We start from the raw sequence: 19,545 nt of genomic DNA on the forward strand, positions 1-19,545 counted from the left end.
ACAAAAACACAGTCCCCTTTATCTCCCAAGGTGCTTTCATTTTACTAGGGCAGGGGTCTTTAATACCTTTTATGTGGAATAGACCTTTTTGGCAGTCTGGTGATACCTGTGGACTCTCAGAATTTTTTTTTGTTATAATTGAAGAAAATGCTAAATTTTTTTTTAGTTTTTGTAGGTCAATGGGGTTAAGTGGCTTGCCCAAGGCCACACAGCTAGGTAATTATTGTCTGAGGCCAGATTTGAACTCAGGTACTCTTGACTCCAGGGCTGGTGTTCTATCTACTGCACCACCTAGCTGCCCCACAAAATGTTAAATTTTGGTTGCATTTGAGTGAAAATGATTTAATTTTTTTCTCCATCCATCTTCATGAAATCCCTGAAATCTAACCCTAGACCCCAGTAGTAGAGGGAGACAACATGTATACAAATAAGAACAACTAGCAGCATGAGGAAAATTGAGTGAGATAGCCCAAATAACTTGGGAGGGAGGTTATCAAGGAAAGCTTCACAGAGGAGATGGCAGATGGCTGATCTGACCCTTGGAAGGATTCTGAGCAATAGGAGGGAGTATATTCCAGACCTGGACTATGGCTTTTACAAACCTATGGAGACAGGCGATGGTTAATAGACTAGATCAGGAAATGGTTAATAGACCAGTTTGGCTGGAATGGAGGGCATGAAAGGAAATAAGCAGAAATAAAACCAAAGAGGATGGTTGGTCTAGGGAAAGTGAAACTGAAATTCTTGTGTGATCCTCTTAAGGATGGCAAGGCTGTCCAAAGACACAGAGCCTGCTGGGTACTGGCAGGTTCCTTTTGGGGAGCTGTATCAGGCTGAATAGTTCCCCCAAATCAAGGGCATTTATAGCCCTTGTTTTCTCATGCAATAGTGCTGGCATGTGAAAATGAAAAGTCAGGAGTCTCCATGTGACAGGGTGTGCTTGGCCCCAGAGGATAGTGGGGTGCCATCTTTTTTTTCAGAACCTCTTTTTTGGAGGAGGTTATTGTGTACAGAGTCAGGCAGATGAGTTTCCATGTACCAGGCAACAAGCAGCGGGAGTGGGCGTCTGTATTCATGGCTCCTGGGGTTTATTTCTAGCTAAACTGCTGATTTGCTCTCTTGCCCTGGGCAAATTCCTACTTCTTTCAGATTTGGTTTTTCTCTTTGTGAGAGGAAGATGCCAGTACTGTGAAAGCTCAAGATTATAGCTCTCCAGCATAAAGGTTTGGCTAGGCCATCGATCTGCTCAGGTCCCCACAAACAGGCATCACAGGTGGCTAAGAACCAATCTAATGTGGTCTTCCTGCAGTGCAGCAGAATGTGGTGTCAGGAGACACCTGAGTGAGTAATGTGAAAGAACTTTCCCAGATTTATTTCGTGTTCTCCTTCATGAAATTTACTTTTCTTGCCAAATGAACCTATTTGGTTGTTCCTTGAACTTGAAACTCCATCTCTCATCTCTGTTATCTTTGAGTGTGCAATGTGCTATCTGCCTTGATTAGAATGCTTCCCTCAACTCTACCACAATTTTCATATCATGTCATGGTCTTTTTTCAATCCTCATCCTCTCTGGAGCTTTCTTTTAACCATTGACACTCAATCACTTCTTCCTTTCTAGTCCTCTGTCCTCTTTAGATTTTCATCATTCTGCTCTTCTTCCTGCCTATTTGATGTCTCCTTCCCAGTCTCCTTTGGTGGAGGTAACACTAATTGTGGGTGTTCATTAAGGCTCGGCTGTCTTCTCTCTTCGTTGTCTAGATTGTCACTGCATGATATCATTAGCTTCCAGGGGTCCATGCATCATTCCAAGATTTCTTATTTCCAGCCCTAATCTCTTTATTAGGTCTAGGTCTATACCAAGCTGCTTTTTGGATACTTTGACCTATGTGGTTCTCTAGGCATCTCAGATTCAGTACATCCAAATGCAGTTGATTATTGTGCCTAAGAAGATGCACTTTCTGTACCTCCACAGCCTGTCTTCTCTCCACCCACAGCACTACCACCCTCGGACAGGCTGTAGAACCTCTCTGGTGGTCTCCTTGCCTCATGTCCCCACACTTGGGTTCATTCTCTCTCACCCTTTGAAAAATGATTTTCTAACAGGACAAGTCTGGCCATGCCAGCCTCTCCCTGTCTGTCTCCCTCTCTGTTTGCCCTGAGATGGGGGATAACATAGATGTCTGGCTCAGATAGCTCTTCTGCCTTTTCAGGCTTCTTGAACCTCTCCTGCCCTCCATGCACAGCTGCGCTACACACTAGCCTTCTTGTTGCTCCACAAAAGCAAGAGCCTTTACCATGGTTATCCCCCCATTTCTGGAATGTTCTCCCTCTTCAGCCTCCTGGCTTTCCTGATGACTTGGTTTACTTCCTGCTTTCTGCAGGGGGTCTTTTTTGGTCCCCCCCACTTCTGAAATTTGTTTCTATTTACATATCTATTTCATATATTTACATATATCACATATATTTACACATATGCATTTTGTATGTACCTAGTTATTTGCATATTGTTTCTTCTATTAGAATGTGAGCTCCTAGAGGGCAGGGTCTGTGCTTTGGACAGTGTACCCCTAGAGCCTGGCACAGTGTGTGGCACCCAGTAAGTGCTTAATAAGCATAGCCTGGCTCAGCTTCCTGCCAGGTTCCTCCCTTAGGTACTTGAGTCTTCTCTCCAGCCTCTCTATTGTCACTGCTGTCTGGGCCTGGGGGTCCTGTGTGACCCTCAGAAGACAAAGTCTGGGTTTCCTTTTGTCTTCATTTCTCTAGTTTCTTGCACAAAGGAGCATGTAATACATGCTTGTTGGATTGGTTGGACTTCTTGCTTTCCTAGTGAACTGTGTATCCCTAGGGACTCTGAGGTTTTAGTTCTCCATTTTTAGCATGAAAGGGTTGGACTAACTGACTCCTTGATTTCTTTGTGGCACTACCATGCAAATAAATAGAGCCTTCTAGTGCCAGAATCATAAAGGGGTCATTACAGATAAAATAACTCCTCTCACATTTTATATTTGAGGAACTGAATTTGACTTTTGCAAAAGATTTAAATGAAGAATAAATGAAGGATAAATAAGAGGCATCATCTCTGAATGATCACATGTTGGCTGTCTACTTGGAGGATCACCAAAGAAAGGAAAACTTTTAGGGGCGGCTAGGTGGCGCAGTGGATAGAGCACTGGCCTTGGAGTCAGGAGTACCTGAGTTCAAATCTGGCCTCAGACACTTAATAATTACCTAGCCGTGTGGCCTTGGGCAAGCCACTTAACCCCCTTGCCTTGCAAAAAAAAAAAAACAACTAAAAAAAGGAAAACTTTTTATGAAGAGCAAGGTTCTCATCTTGGATACCACCACCACCTTCACCTTCACCTTCACCTTCACCTTCACCTTCACTTTCACTTTCACCCTAAAGGAGCACTGGGCTTTCGAGTTAGGAGAGGAGAGATTTGGGTTTGAATCCTCCCTCTGGCACTTAAGACTTGTCAGACATTGAACAAGTCAGTTAATACTTCCGTCTAGTTTTTCTTCATCTGTTAATAAGTTAAGAGCCTGTGGTTTTGTCAGAGACCTTTCCCCACCTGTGCAGATCACATATGACCCTCTCTTAGGTCTCAGAGAGTTGTGTAAGGTTTGGATAGACATATTGACTGGTCTGTGGTCACTCCATGCCTCTTCCCTCTCAGCCTTTCCTAACAGGTTTCATGCACTGTACTCCCCTAAACAAACTCTTCCTTCTGACCAGCTGGTCTGCTTGTTATTTACCAAACTTTCTCCATCTCCTTCAATGACTGTCCCCTTTCCTGAGCATCTTCCTTTCTTACCTCTGCCTCTTAGAATCCTTGACTTCCTTCCAGACTAAACTCAAGGGACATGAGTTTAGAAAAGCTGGGATTAGGATCCAATCTTTTAGACTTTGCGTATTGCCAAAAGATTGTAGAACACATCACAAAGCTAAATACTTTGGGATCCTACATGCTCTTCTTTCAGGAGTTTTGGTACCCACCCTGAAGTTGGTTATGAATGCATTCAGGTTTCATTCAGGTGTTCTCCTCCATTGCAAAATAGAAAAGGAGTAGATCCAGAAGAAGAGTCCTGAAAGCAGGTCTTTGACTTGCCCAGACTGATCTGGGGTGAATTCAGTCAAGCAAGAGTGGGAGGAGGGCAGGGAATCCCATGCCGGGAGAGGGGGATAGTAGTATGTGCTTAGGTGGGGACTATGTGGGGGACACCAATCCTTGGTGAGGGTGGTAAGCAGGGGCAGTTGCTGCTTAGTACCAGGAAAAGATTTAAATGGTAAGGAATAGGGATGGCAGTTACCTTGAAGAAATGCCTCTTCTTTCCCCAGCATATTGTTGGGGACTTAGGAAGAAGTCCTGCTTCCCTTCTACTTACAACTCTGCCTAGAATTGTTTAATTGCTTCCATTAATAATTATATCACTTGGATTCAAGGTGGTAACTCTTCCTCTGTTTTTGTCTTCAGATCACCAGAAGCTGGAAAGAGAGGCCCGGATCTGCCGCCTCCTGAAGCATTCCAACATTGGTGAGCATCTCTTTGAGAAGGCGTGGCAGAGGGTGGGCACAGAGATCCCTCAGGGCCACCTCTCCCTCCTGTATAAAACACAATCAGCTTCACTTGACAGACATCTTGAGAATGTGGGCTCTGCCAGGATATTCTGGACCTGAAGCCCTTAGGGTCTCATATTTAGAGCTCTATGAGGTGTTTTGTTTAATTTTGTTTTGTTTCCCCCTCCTCACTTCATCCTTGGAGCTTCTCATGCCTGAGAAAATTGGGCTTTGATACTGGAAGGCAGGTATTAGGAGAGGTTACTGAGAGAAATTCTCTCAGGTCCTTCTTGATAATACAGGGCATCATCTTAAGAGTTGTCCAAAATCCTCCATTAAGTCAACTCTGCCCACTTGGTATTCCCCAACATGCAGATACCTCCCCATTCCCCATTTAGATCAGGAAGCTTAACTTCCATTGCTGGGAAAATTCTAGAGTAGATCACTCTAAAAAGCAGATTGGAAAAAATCTAGAAAATAACTCCTTAGAGCCATCACTACTTCATCAAGAACAGGCCATGCTAGGTAAGCTTATTTCCTTTTGGGAGAAGTGTACTAAAGTGACAGAAGCAGCACAATGTAATGTAAGAAGACTACCCTCAGAGCACATGTTGATTGTGTAACCCTGGGCAAGTCTCTTAACCTCTCAGTGCCCCAGGCCACTTTCCAAGACTAAAAGTCACAGAGAAAGTTCTGCATTGGGAGAAAAAGTTTCCTCACTTGGAATCCCCTAAAATCAAAGGACCAGCCTCTATTCCTTCTAAGCTGGCAGAAAAGGGTAATGCTTTAGGTATAATTTATATTTTAGAAAGTATCTGATGAAGCATCTCCTACTTTTTTTTAATGTTTCTGTAAGGCAAATGGGCTTAAGTGGCTTGTCCAAGGCCACACAGCGAGGTAGTTATTAAGTGTCTGAGACCGGATTTGAACTCAGGTACTCCTGACTCCAGGGCTGGTGCTTTATCCACTGCGCCACCTAGCTGACCCACTCTCCTACTTTTTGATGAAATAGCTCACACTTTTGTTAGGAAGGAGGAGAAATATCCATTAAATCAGAGGTATCCAACTCTGGGCTTTGGCAGCTTGACTGCCCCAGAGCCAGGTTTAAATGTCATTGGGAAATGCTTAACAAAATAAAGAAAAATGCAGCATAGATAATGTTTGTGGTTTTCTAAATCAGTTTTTGGTTTTCTAAGTTTAACACTACTGGACTAGATGATTTCATAATCAGATAAATTCAAAATTAGTTGGATGAATGAACTCAAAGAGTACTTGTTATTGGGTCATTGCCATGTGGCAGGAAGTCTCCAGTAGAATGCCCCCAGGAATCTGCAGTTATCCCCATATAGGTGAACATTATTGATAATGGACACATTCACCATGTTTTCCTAGGACCCTAAACTCAGTTTTATTTAACATATTGAATGACTGAGTCAGAATCTAAGAAGCACTTGACAAGCTAGAACAATGAACTGAATTTATTAAGATGAAATGAAATATAGGTAGATTTAGAATCTTACATTTGTGTAAAAACTCAATTTTCCAAGTACAAGATTGGCTTGTCTGAAAAAAAAATCAAGCATTTAAAGACTAAGAACTTGGTATTTTGTTCAATTATTATATAATGGTTCTTAATGCATTTGTCTTATCTATTTAATTAGCTACATACTACTTGAGGGCAGAGACTGGGCCTTACTTCCTCTCTGTCAGTGCCTAATACAGAAAGTACCTGTTGGATATTATTTAGATAGATACTTGTTCGGAAATTTTGTGGTTGGACTGAGGTGAATGATCCTTTCTGGCAATATGATTCAATTTAGTGAAAAAGGGATTTAAAAACTCTGGAAACTGTAACAGCAAGGTCTAGTGGAGTAGGGAAGTGTCAAGTATGGGCCCAGTGACAGACTGTGAGTGTTGGCTAGGAGCAAATATTTAGCAAAGTTCAGGAAACTTCAACCCCAGTTTGACTGAAAGGTGATGGATTTTTTTTTTTAGCAACTAAAGCTACAAAGGCCATGCTGAATCATCAAAGACTTGTGAACTGAGTCAAGAAATGTGAACTGGCTTGATTGTTCTGGAAAGAGATTTGGAATTATGCCCCTAAACTGTGCATTCTCTTGGACCTAAGTGATACTACTGTCAGGGTAATACCCCAAGGAGAGCAAAGAAAGAAGAAGAAAAGGACTCGTGCAAAAATTTTATTGTAGCTCTTTACAGGGTGGAAAAGGTTTGGAAACTAAAGGGGTGTTCATCAATTGGGAAATGGATAAGCAAATTGTATGATGATGATGGGATAATGTTGGACTGTAAGAAACAATGAAGAGGGATGGTTTCAAAGAAACCTGGGAAGTCTTATGTGAAGCAATGCAGAGTAGAGTGAGCAGAACCAGGAGATTGATTTCACACAGCTAACCTTCACATAGCACTTAGTCTTGCCAGGCACTGTGCTTAGCACTTGACAGTTATCTAATCTAATCCTTCCATTTTAAAGATGAGGAAATTGAGACTAGCAGAGATTTTGACTTGTCCAGAGTCACATAGCTGGTAAGTATCTGAGACCACATTTGAAACCTGGGTTTTCCTGACTCCAGGCCCAGCACTCTCTCCTTTGTCTCTATCCACTCAGAAGTCTGAAAAGTTTAAGAACTCTAATCAACTAAATGATTAACCATGATTCCAGAGGACTGACAGAGAGCTTTCCACCTCAGACATAAAAATGGTAGACCAGGACATAGAATGACAAACATATTTTGGGATGTGGCCAGTTTGGGAATTTATTTTGAATGACTGTGCTTATATGATACAAGAATTCTCTATTTTTTCCTTGCTTTTCATTGGGTAGCTGAAGGGAAGAGATAGTAAAAAAATTCTTGATCATTGAAGAAAACAAAAATTTGTCTTAAAAAATTAACCAGACACACAGTGAGACTCTAAAAAGCCACAATTAAAAGATTTTTAGATCAAGGACTGGAGAAGACCTCAAAGGCCATCTAGGCCAAAAAACTCTATTTTATAGATGAGGAAACTGAAGCCCCTAGGAATTGACTTCCCTGAGATCACACAGGTAGTAAATGGCATAGCCATTATTGGAATCCAGGTCTCTACTGAGCCAATGTTCAACTCTCCACTAAACAGCACTGGCCTTGAGGCTTCTGTGCCTCTAAAGACAATAAGTGATGTTTGGACAAGTAACAGAGCTTCAAGTAGATCTGAGACAATTAGGGAAAGGTCCTATCTATCCATCCACCTATCTATCATCTATCTACCTCTTCATTTATTTATATGCCTATCTACTTATATAACTTTACCTATATGCCTTCCTATCGATAGCTGTCCAACTATCCATCCATCTACCTCTCTATTCTTTGATCTATTTATTATATAAAATATATGATAAATTATATATATATGTATATATTTTATATGCACACACACATCTTTGGTAGCACTTTTTTGTAGTAATAAAGAACTTAGAAAGAAAGTAGCTGCTCATAAAGTAGAAAAATGTCTAAACTGCAGAATGTTTTTAATTAAAGGAGCTTTATTTCATTATGATAATGACAAATACAGAGAATTTTGTAAAGACTATTAATGAACTGATGCCTAACAAAGGAAGTTGATCTAGGGGATCAGTTTACATGGGAAAACAAGTGGGAAAGTTTTCAGAACTCTGATCCCCACACTGACCAAGCTTAATTCCAGGGACCTGATGCGCAGTCCAACTCTCTCTCTCTGAAGAGACATCTGAGCTCTGATAGATGTGGATATAGGCAGATATGACCAATATTAACTGTTGATTCATCTTGATTTCCCATACTTCTTTCTTTTGGGGGAAAGAGGTAGGGACTTTGGAAAGCAATAAACGTTTTTTTTTTTTAAAGTTCCAACAGATTAAATCTTTTTCTTAATGGATTTTGATTTTACATTATTTTTATTTTCAAATCTATCCATACTCTTACCCAGTGAGTTATCCCCTTGTAACAAAGTTTAAGAAGGAAAAAAAAAAGCAGTTCCAACAATCAAAACAACCCACCCACCATGTCTGATAGCATATGAGATATTCCACATTCATAGTCCCCCACCTCTGCAAAGAAGGGAAAAGCATTTTCTTAACTTCTCTTGGACCAGACTTGGTAATTATAATTCAACAGGGTTCAATTTCATTAATAGATTTGCTTTTTTTTAAAAAAAAAAAGAAATCAAAGCATATCCAATTATGCATTCTGTGCTGCATTTCTAAGATTTGCTGACCCACTTCCTTAGTCTTAGAACTGGCTTCTGACAAGCCCTGAAGCAGCCAGAACTGCCCGAGACTGGAGTTAGCCATCAGTCAGGAAAGGGCAGTAATATTATGTGAAAATAAAAATGGAGTAACTGTTGACTAAGCTGTCAGGAGATCTGTGACAGGGAAGCCACGACGAATGACAGTTTGGGGACAGCAGAGGCTGAAGGAGCAGGAGCAGATCTCCTATCCTGAGGCTGCCCCTCTCCTGGAGCTGGTCCTCGTTTCTGGGCCTCTTTATGAAGTCCCCTGGATCGGGACTCTTCTTCTGCCAGACCCCACCCTCAAGGCCAAAGCTGTTTAAGAAGGAGCTTTTATTTTCATTTTTTTAAAGGAAGATACCCCTTCCCCCCTTTCTAGGGGTCAGTGGTGATGGAGGGCAAGAGAGTGAAAGTGAAAGGGGGCAGGGGAAGAGAACTCCAAACTGGGAATTGGGAATCTGGAGTTGTTCATTCTGTCCTGCCACTAAATTCCTGTGTGACCTTAAGTCACTGCAGTGCACTGGGTCTCATTTCCCACTCTGTAATAAGAAAGCATTGAACTAATGAATCTCTTATGTGCTTTCCATCTCTAACATTCTTCTGCCAGTCCATCTGGAATGCTGGCTGTCATCAACTCAGAGACCTTGGAAAGGTGGCATTAGGATGAGTAGCCCAGAGAAGTTCTGAATTTCCCCATGGTCTTGAAGGACTCCTCCTTTATGACATAGGCTTTCCCCTCATTTTCATGACTTTGAAAATAATGACCTGTCTCAAGTAGAGAACACTGAATGAGATGATGATCAAAATGGGGATACAGTTGTTTAGTGGGGCAGGGGGCACGGGGCACTTCTATTTTCAGAGATTTTCCCAACCCTTCCACTCATTTGTTGCTGCTTCAATACTGTTTTGCCCTTTTTAGGGACATCTTCCTGTATGTCTTTTTGGAGGGGATAGTATTATACTGTTTGATATCCCCTCTGGTCAGACCACAGCTTGGAGGATCAGTTTGGAGCACCACTTTTTAGGAGAGATGTTGCTAAGTTGGCGAGTAACCAGAGGAAGTGACTATGATGAAGGATCTTGAGTTTATGCCATTTTGACAGATGCTTGAAGGACAGGGGATGCTGAGAGGAGACTGGGAAGAGTGGGAGGACATGATACCTGTAAAGTTCTTGTCTTGGAGCGGGGATCAGATTCTTTGGCCTCAGAACTAGAAGCAGTGGGTGGGTGTTGCAGAGAGGTAGATTCAGGCTCAATATCAGGAAAAATGACCTAAGGAGAGCTATCCCAGAGTAGAATGGACATGATGCTGTGGTCCCTTCACTGAAGGTCTGCCAGCTCTGGCATTTTATAATGGATGTGGGGCAGTAGGGGTTGGTCTAGATGCCCTCTCATCCAATTAATGGAATGCAGGTGCTTGGAAGAAAGGGACTAGTGGTCCTTTTTGTCTGCCTGTCCTCATGATGACAGCAATGCTTGCACTTTTCAGTGGCTCCGAGGTGCCAGCCACTGTGCCAAGGACTGGTTGGGATGTCATTTGATTCAACAATCCTGGGAGCTCAGTTCTATTATTATCCCCATTGACAGATGGGTAAACTGAAGCAAGAAGAGATGAAGTAATTAGCTCAAAAGTCTCACTAATGATTGTCCAGACCAGATTTAGACTTAGGTCTTCTTGAATTGGGGCCTAAGGCTTTGCCCATTACTCCACCCCAGTGCCTCCATAGTCCATACAGCACATGGTGCTTTGCAGATGAGTGACCTGCAATAAATATTTGTTAAATTGCCATATGGAATTGAGGAAGGATATCTGAGGGTCCAAGTAAAGCTTGGAGTTGTGTGAGCAGTTGGTCTTTGCCAAGGGGTGCCACCCCTTGGCAGAGGATGCATACAGACATCCTGGAAAGCAATCCTTGTGGTCAGACCAGAGGGATTTTCATCTACCACAAAATCAGTGTGAGGCAGTGGAGGCAGTTTTGGGAGCTTCGGTAGTCGTGGGGAGCTGGAGGTGGGAGTCGGGTGGGGCGATGCCCAGGCAGAGTGTAGAGTGCATGGGGCTGGTTTGCTTGGGTTTCATCCAAGGAAGGCACCTGACACTACAGAGAATGTCCCAAGGAAAGCTGCCTTCAAGCATCTGGTAAAATTTTAAGTTTGTTCTGTTTGGCCCCAAGGGCATAGAACAGGAACGATGAGCAGAAGTTGCCGACAGGCAGATTCTGACTTGCTATAAGGAAAAACTGCCTCATGATAACTGTTTTAAAGTAGAATAAATGCCTCAGGAGGCCATGAGTTTTCTAGCACTCGGGTTCTTATGTAATAGTGATGATGATGATGATGATGATAATGATTACATTTAGTACTTTAAGGCTTGCAAAGGGCCTAAATATATTTGATCTTTCCAAGTATCTTGAAGTAGGAGCCATTTTATATTAATCCCCATTTTGCAGAATTTTCATAAAGAGATTGAGAGAAGTAAAGTGAGTAGAATGCTGGACCTTGAGTCAGAAAGACCTGAACTCTAATGCTACCTCAGGAGGATGGGATGTTTATCCTTTATAATTGAAGGAAAACCATGGCATCATATACATGACATTACTTGCACAATATGTTCATTATAGTGAGGGGAATATTGTTCAAAGGCATCCTTCTCACTGCCTTTTCCAGAACCATTTCACCTCTTAACTTGATTGATAGGAAACAAGACTTATGGTGAAGTCTGTATTCTGCAGGAGTCCTTGGCCATGTGCATATGATTTCCCTCCCAAATTATTGAGGCTCCACAGCATTTTAGCAACAATGGACAAAGTGCCAGCATATGATTTCCTGGGGATAAACTGGCGACAACATAGTACATCCAAGCCTGTTTCTCGATGGACTAATGGTCAGTCTAGTGGTTTCCTGGCAGCTCGATAGTGTGATAGGATTGATGACAAGCTTTCAATGAGCTTTCGACAATAGGACAAAGCCCTTTTGCCATTCAGATGTCTATGCTGCTCCACTCTGTTAGAACTTGAATCTTGTTTATACATTCATGTGTGTCACTAATTAGATGATGAGGCTTTTGGTTACTTTAGGCACTTCCATCAGTGACCCTGGGCCAGTTGCTTAAACTCAGTGAGTCTCCATTTACTTTTCTGAAATAGGGAGATGTTAATAAGTGAAGCTAGATGTGGAGGTCTTCCTGATTTCAGGGCTAGCACTGCTACTACTACTAGAGCACCCAGTGCCCTTTCTTCAGGTGGGCAGTGGATGCTGCCTTGCTGGGAAAGAGGATAGAAGAGACTTCTGCAAAGACCCTGGTTGGATTAGATGAAGTCTGAACTTCTATTGGGGAAGGTTTGGCCTGGAGACCAGTCACCAGACCTTCATTTGCAGCCCAAGAGATTTGAAAGCAGATCTAGACACCTATCTGGAACAGGTCTTGCTTGGGGAAGAGGTCACCCCAGAGGGATTAGTGTTGTGCTAACTGTGGCAGTGGTCCACAAGTCTGCTTTTCCATTCTCCTTTCCTCTCCCATCTAAAAGCTACACTTTTTGGTGGGGGGGGGAGTTGGAACCTTGGGGCCCTGACCCTGTTCAGGCAGCCCCACCACCACCCCAACCCAGCTTCTTCATGTAGAGTAATTTCAAGATCTAAAAGGAGAGAAGTTAGGACAGAGGAGTTAGAGAAATTCATTTGCTTGGGTCCTTTGAAACTGTACCTGAGCTCCAAAGAGATAGCCAGACAATCAACTTGAGGAAATGTGCTCATTAGAGCTTGTGGGTAGAGGGCTCTGACTGTGCCCAAAACCAGCCCACTTGGAAAAAGTATCCTTGCCAGAGGTGGCGTCACGAGCCAGCACCACTGTGATCATGCAGCACCTGGTCTGCAGTTTCTAAAAATACCCTGCTTGACGTCACCCACAATGCTGTTCCATTTTCACCTCCATGAGGATTCAGACAAATCCATCCAGTATCTGGTCTGGTGGAAGACTTCCCCTCGTGTCCAACCTCCATGAAAACTGATTGACTGGGTGATTACAGAGTACCCTCCTAGGATACAGTGATATTTCCCTGGCATTCTCTGCCCTTGTTCCACTTACATTTATTGCCTGTGAGCACATGCTAGCTGCCTGCATTTAGAAAGGGGGGCAGGAGGGGAGAAGTAGAGCAGCCTTTGGAATTTGTATGATTTTGATCTTTCCAGGCTGACTTCATTAAACAAATATTTACTGAGTAACCGCTTTAATGATACATTTGCATAACGTTTCTGCATGCTTCAATTCATTTGGACTCCTATCTCACTGCCAATTTGGCTGCAGGATGACAGACACTTTGGCCATAGCGAAATCTTTCATTAAGTTGGGGACTTGCGATATGTGCCAGGAGAGAGAATGCTCTATTTGAAGGGGAACCATAGATTCTTGAAATATTGAAGCAAGTCTTTCATTTGAGCCTCACAACTCTATAAAATGAATAGGTTCATTGGCATATCCATTTTCCATATGGAGAAACTGAGTCTCAGCAAAGTTAAGTGATTCAGGTCCATGTCTGGTTTGTCAGAGGAGGGATTTAAAACTTTCTGCTGACAAGTCTAGTGCCCAAGGTCTCTGCAGGCCTCATCAGTTCCACCCCCATCACATCCTTTGTTCTGTTGATTTGACCATTGTCCTGGTCCAGATTCTCTTCTGGTTTGGGCCATTGCAGTAACCTATAATGGGTTTTTCCATATTTCTTTCTCTCCCTTTAAAATCTATTAGATGAGGGGCGGCTAGGTGGCGCAGTGGATAGAGCACCGGCCCTGGAGTCAGGAATATCTGAGTTCAAATCCGGCCTCAGACAATAATTACCTAGCTATGTGTCCTTGGGCAAGCCACTTAACCCCATTGCCTTGCAAAAAAACTAAAAAAAAATCTATCAGATGAGATATTCAGAAAGTACCTAACACAGTAACTTCCATTTCTTACACAATTGAAAACTGCTATTTCTAAGGCACAGATATGACCGTGTCATTCCCCTGCTCAACAACCTTTGGTGGCTCCCAAATGCCTCTAGGATAAAGTGCAGATGCCTCTGTTTGACATTGAAATCCTATACAAGTTGTTGCTAACCTCTCTTTCTAGACTGATTGTATATGACTTTCCCTCAAGCTCTGGGGTCCTGTAATCCTGCTGGGGTCCTTGCTCCTTTCTCTCAATAACTCTCCATTTACTGCCTCCAGCCCCCAAATCTAGAATTTTCTCTCTTAGGCTCAGGCCAAACACCACTTCCAAGAAGCCTTCCTTGACTTCCAGTTTGTACTCCTCATAATAACTTTATATTTATTCAGTAAATATTTTATTTTTACTTCTTTGTATACCCGTTTCCCCAGCAGAATGTAAGCTTCTTAAGGGAAGGATCTGATTTTTGTTTTTGTATCCTCAGCATCTAGTAGGATATCTTTGTATATAGTTGGCATTTAATGTCCATTGAATTACTTTAGATACTGCTGTTTGAAAAGCATCTTAAGGTTGGTAAAATGTTTTGTACACACTGCTTCATCTATTCTTCTCAATAATCCTGTGAGGTTAGCACTTTGAGAATAAATAGCCCCATTTTACAGATACTGAAGTTGAGAGGTTAGAAGACCCAGTACCTTGCCTCTGTATTTGCATTCTGGATGGGAACAGAAGATAGACCCACCTAAAACAATTAGGGAATTGTAAAAGGCAATTGAGTGTGAGGGTATTTGCTTCACATTCTACTTGGGGAACACAGAGACAGGAATGCTGTCCTCTATAGTAGTAAAGGCTTCTTGGAGGCTGAGGGATGGCTCCAGATAAATGTTTTCTTCTCCTTTCCTCCTCAGTGAGAAGAATTACCAATCCAGGTTTTAGACATGACTCACAGTATCACAGAATTTAAGAGCTAGAAGGAGCATCTGTCACCATCTATGGTTCAACCCACTGTCAAATGGAATCGACAGTATAACCTACCAACAGAGTGGTCATAATACCTTTTTATAAAGGTTTTTGCAGGGCAAATGGGCTTAAGTGGCTTGCCCAAGGCCACACAGCTAGGTAATTTATTAAGTGTCTGAGGCCAGATTTGAACTCAGGTGCTCCTGATTCCAGGGCCGGTGCTCTATCCATTGCACCACCTAGCCGCCCCGTCCTGCCTTTTCTTGAAGGCTTTCAAGGAGGGGAACCTCACAATATTTGGAGCCCTAATGTCCCTAGCACATAACCCTGTGCTTCCCTTCCAGAGAAGAACTTCATGAGGGGAGGGGGGATGACAGAGCAGAATGGTGTGAGAGAACATTAGCCTGAAGATCAAGAGGCCTGAGTCTACATCACTAATAAAGCTTGCCAAGCCACCCCACCTTTCTGAGCCAGAAAGAGAGTGCTCATATGCAAGGTGATGGGTGAGGTTAGATGACCAAGGTCCCAACCTCTCTAAGATTCCCTGATCAACATCTCCATTAAACACCTTAACTACATTAGGCTTTCCTTACTCAACTTTTTTTTCCTTTTTTTCCCTTCTCTTTTGATGATTTTGGTAACTTCTTTGTATTTGTCCCACTTCCATTTTTTTACATTTCCTCATAAAAAGGGGAATCCAATCCCTGGTACCACCTCATATTCAGATGATAAATAGGGGAAAGGGTGAAGGATGACTTCCCAATAGTCACAGTAAAGAGCTCTGATGTATACAGTTCTTTGTTTTTTTTCCTGGAAGAAATACAAAGATTAATAAGACAATAATCCCTTCCTTTATGGAACTTGCAGTCTAGAGGAGGGAGTATGACACATATTCAGATGACTATAATATAAAATAGTACATGATAGTAGGGAAAAAACCATAAAATGCTATGCAATGTATAAGTAGTAGAAGATGTTTCTTCCAGTTTATGGTCAGGGATGAATTGCAGGATTATAGATTCAGAAGTGGGTGACTTTGTAGGGGATGTGATATTTGAAGTGGACTTAGAGAATTTCAAAGAGTGGGACTAGTATGGGGTACAGTAGGAAACTATATGGGTAGATGGGTAGCAGAATGGATAGAGTGCTAGGCCTAGAGTCAAGAAGATTCATATTCCTGAATTCAAAATCTAGCTTGTAACCCTGGACAACTCACTTAACCCTATTTGCCTCAGTTTCCTCATCTGTAAAATGAGCTAGAGAAGGAAATGACAAGGCAATGGGGTTAAATGACTTGCCCAAGGTTATACAGCTAGGTAGTTAAGTGTCTGAGTCTGGATTTGAACCCAGGTCCTCCTGACTCCAGAGCTGGTGCTCTATCCACTACACCAGCTAGCTGCCCCTAGTTCAGTATTTCTGCCAAGAAAACCCCAAATAATGTCATGAGGTGTCAGACATGACTGAAATGACTGAACAACAGATGCCTAGCAATGAGAAAACATGGTGGCCAGTACTACTATCTCATCACCTTTTGAAAAATGCCTTCCTCTGCACATGTTCATAACACTCTCAAGCTCTGTCTTCTAGCTACTCATTTTAGACTGACTCTGGGAATCTCTGCTCCATTTATCAAAGGTATCAGAGAATGCCAGGCCTTAGCCTGAAACAACCCATCTGGCAGCTATACTGGGGGGGAGGGGGATGTCATAGAGGGAAGAGCTGATATCTCAATCATCTTTGTATTCTTCTCCCTACCATTCTTTCCAAATCTAGAACTCTGGGAGCTGGAGAGATTTGCTGGGTATGAGCTCAGGTGTACCCTCATTTCTCTGGGGAGGGGAAGCATTTTGTGGCTTATTTTTCAAGCCAGCCTTTTTTTGTTTATAAAAGAAAGATTTTATTTTGAATTTTACAATTTTCCCCTCTAATCTCACTCCCCCCCCCCTACAGAAGGCAGTCTGTTAGTCTTTACATTGTTTCCATGGTATACATTGATCTAAGTAGAATGTGATGAGAGAGAAATCATATCCTTAAGGAAGAAAAATAAAGTATAAGAGATAGCAAAATTATATAATAAGATAATGTTTTTTTTTTAAAAGTAAAGGTAATAGTCTTTGGTCTTCAAACTCCACACTTCTTTCTCTGGATACAGATGGTATTCTCCATCACAGATATCCCAAAACTGTGTCTGATTGTTGCACTGATGGAATGAGCAAATCCATTAAGGTTGATCATCAGCCCATATTGCTGTTAGGGTTCTTCTGGTTCTACTCATTTCGCTCAATATCAGTTCATACAAATCCTTCCAGGCTTCCCTGAATTCCCGTCCCTCCTGGTTTCTAATAAAACAATAGTGTCCCGTGACATACATATACCACAGTTTGCTAAGCCATTCCCCAATGATGGACATTCACTTTCCAATTCTTTGCCACCACAAACAGGGCTGCTATGAATATTTTTTACAAGTGATGTTTTTACCCTTTTTCATAATCTCTTCAGGGTATAGACCCAGTAGTGGTATTGCTGGATCAAAGGGTATGCACATTTTTGTTGCCCTTTAGGTGTAATTCCAAGCCAGCATTTTTAAAGAAAAGTTTAGTTACTCTAGTTTCTAGTTCAGAATTAGAAGAACCTAAAGAAATTATCCAGTCCAGCCCTTCATTTTGTAAGAGGAAGGAAATGAGGCTCAGAAGTCCTTACTTGCCTAAAGTCGCACAGCTACTAAGTGACAGAGTTGGGATTTGAATCCTTTACCTCTGACTTCAAATACAAAAACTGCCTCCACTGTACCACACTGCCTCTCCAGTTTGTTTCATACCTTCTTCATATCTGAGTATTTGTTAGATGTTCTTCATATCTGCATTCTTCATATCGAGTATTTATTAGATGTTCTTCATATGTTTTTCATATCTGCATTCTTCATATCTGAGTATTGGTTAGATGTTCACCCTACAAAACAAAAGGTAAAATTCTCTGGGTGCCTTATCCAGGGATGTGTGCTATACATTTGGAGAAATGAATAAATAAATGAAGTCGCCTTTGCTTTTTTCCATGGAAATCCATCCTATTCTCAGTGGGTGTCTCTTAGCTATGTCCTTGGACATTTGGAATTGCAGAGTGACAGATGAAGCAGGGCTCTGGTACTTGGGAAAGGCCTTGTGCCCTCTTGCCTCATAACTCCAGGAGCCATAGGAACTGACTTCCTCCCCAGGTAAATCCCAACTTTAGAATTATAGGATCCTGGATTTAGAACTAGAAGAGCCTTTAGAAGGTCTCTGGAGCTGTGGTGTTAAACTCTGATAGAAACAGAGCCCACTATAGGATTCATCTAGATCCCTGTGAAACACAAGTGGATTCAGAAAACTACTTATTTATTGTATCTGTGTTTTATTGTATTTTTAAAACAATCATGTTAAATATATCCCAATTTGCAATTTAATCCAGTTTGAGCCACATTCACCAGCTTACCTGGTGGGCCACATGTGGACCTAGCAGGCATTTGATATCTCTGATTTAGAGTATCACCTTCATTTTACAGGTGAGGAAACTGGGACACTTTTCCTAAAGGCATACAGGCAGTTAATAGCAGGACTGGGATTTGAACTTAGGATCTCTGACCTCAAATTCAGGGCTTTTTCCCATTGTAACACTTTTTCCTATTTATCAACTTGCCAAAAGTAGATTTGTCCTTATGGCTACATTCCTTACAGCTAGTTTGCATCTAAGCCATCAAGGAGAGCACTTCTGGGGTAGTCCTAATCAGAAAAAGCAGTACCATGCAGGTTTGAGCTCACCTGGATACCTCCAAGGATTAGGGTAAAGAGACAGAAACCTCTTCCTCACCTCATGAACCGGATGCTTAGCTCAATTACTTCTATACGAAGAGCCAAAAGTTTTATCAGTGTCCTCTCTAAATGTTGGCTTCTTGGATCAAAGACCTGTTTGCCCTGCTCTAGGTATGAACAAGGTGACTTTTATCAATAATTTCTAAAAATGATTTCTAGAATGATTCACATATAGTTTTCTTAGATGACTGGAAAATGACATTGGTCCCAGGGATGGGAAATAGACTGGATGTAGAACCATCCACTTCACAGAACTGACGATACTAATGTGGATTAATTTGAGGACCTTGTAAGCCCATAAAGGATTTTTGTGCCTCACAAACCTACTTCAATATTAATTTACTTTCTAATTGCATTTTATTTTGTACTTAATGTATATAATATATAAATATGCATGTGCACATTATAATTATGAATCAGGGAGAGAGAGAGAGAGAGAGAGAGAGAGAGAGCAAAAGTGAGAAGAGGATTGTACATGTAACTGTGAATCTCCATTATATAGAGTTGGCTTTTCTTTTAATGCAGATGATAAATTCAAGATGTAGCTTTCAAAGATGCTCTGCTTGTCTGTGATTACTTCTGTTCTCTCTCTCTCTCTCTCTCTCTCTCTCTCTCTCTCTCTCTCTCTCTCTCTCTCTCTCTCTCTCTCTCCCCCCCCCCCCGTATGTGTGTGTTGTGAACACTGATGCCCTTACTTCCCTCCACACTGATATGCTATCCACTGTTGTTTCAGAAAGAGAATCTGCAATCCACTTCTCAGGTCCTACATGAAGTCTTCCTTGAAGCTCCGGATGTTGATGTTATCTTTCTTTTGAAAGTTCTTTGTCTGTTCTTTGTGTTTTCTTAAGTAAACGCAGAGCCTTTTGTATCGCTCTGACTCCATCCTCAAATTTTGGGCAGGGATGCTTTTTTTCCTTTTTTGGCCTTTTTTTTTGTTGTTCCCCTAGTTTGGAATAGTATCTGACACATAGTAGGGCATGAATAAGTATTTATTAAATTTCTTG

The 19,545-nt window shown here is 41.8% G+C and overlaps 1 protein-coding gene across 23 annotated transcripts in view; it reads left to right on the forward strand.

Moving 5' to 3' along the window:
* Nucleotides 1-19,545, forward strand: part of CAMK2B (calcium/calmodulin dependent protein kinase II beta) — a 285,827-nt gene that overhangs the window by 158,876 nt on the left and 107,406 nt on the right. For all 23 annotated transcript variants that reach the window (XM_074210077.1, XM_074210085.1, XM_074210078.1 and 20 more), the window contains exon 3: nucleotides 4,473-4,532. In XM_074210077.1, the coding sequence (XP_074066178.1) occupies nucleotides 4,473-4,532 (60 nt within the window). The remainder of the gene's footprint in view (nucleotides 1-4,472; nucleotides 4,533-19,545) is intronic.

This window comes from Macrotis lagotis, chromosome 1, assembly GCF_037893015.1.
Source record: "Macrotis lagotis isolate mMagLag1 chromosome 1, bilby.v1.9.chrom.fasta, whole genome shotgun sequence".
Taxonomy (NCBI): Eukaryota; Metazoa; Chordata; class Mammalia; order Peramelemorphia; family Peramelidae; genus Macrotis; species Macrotis lagotis.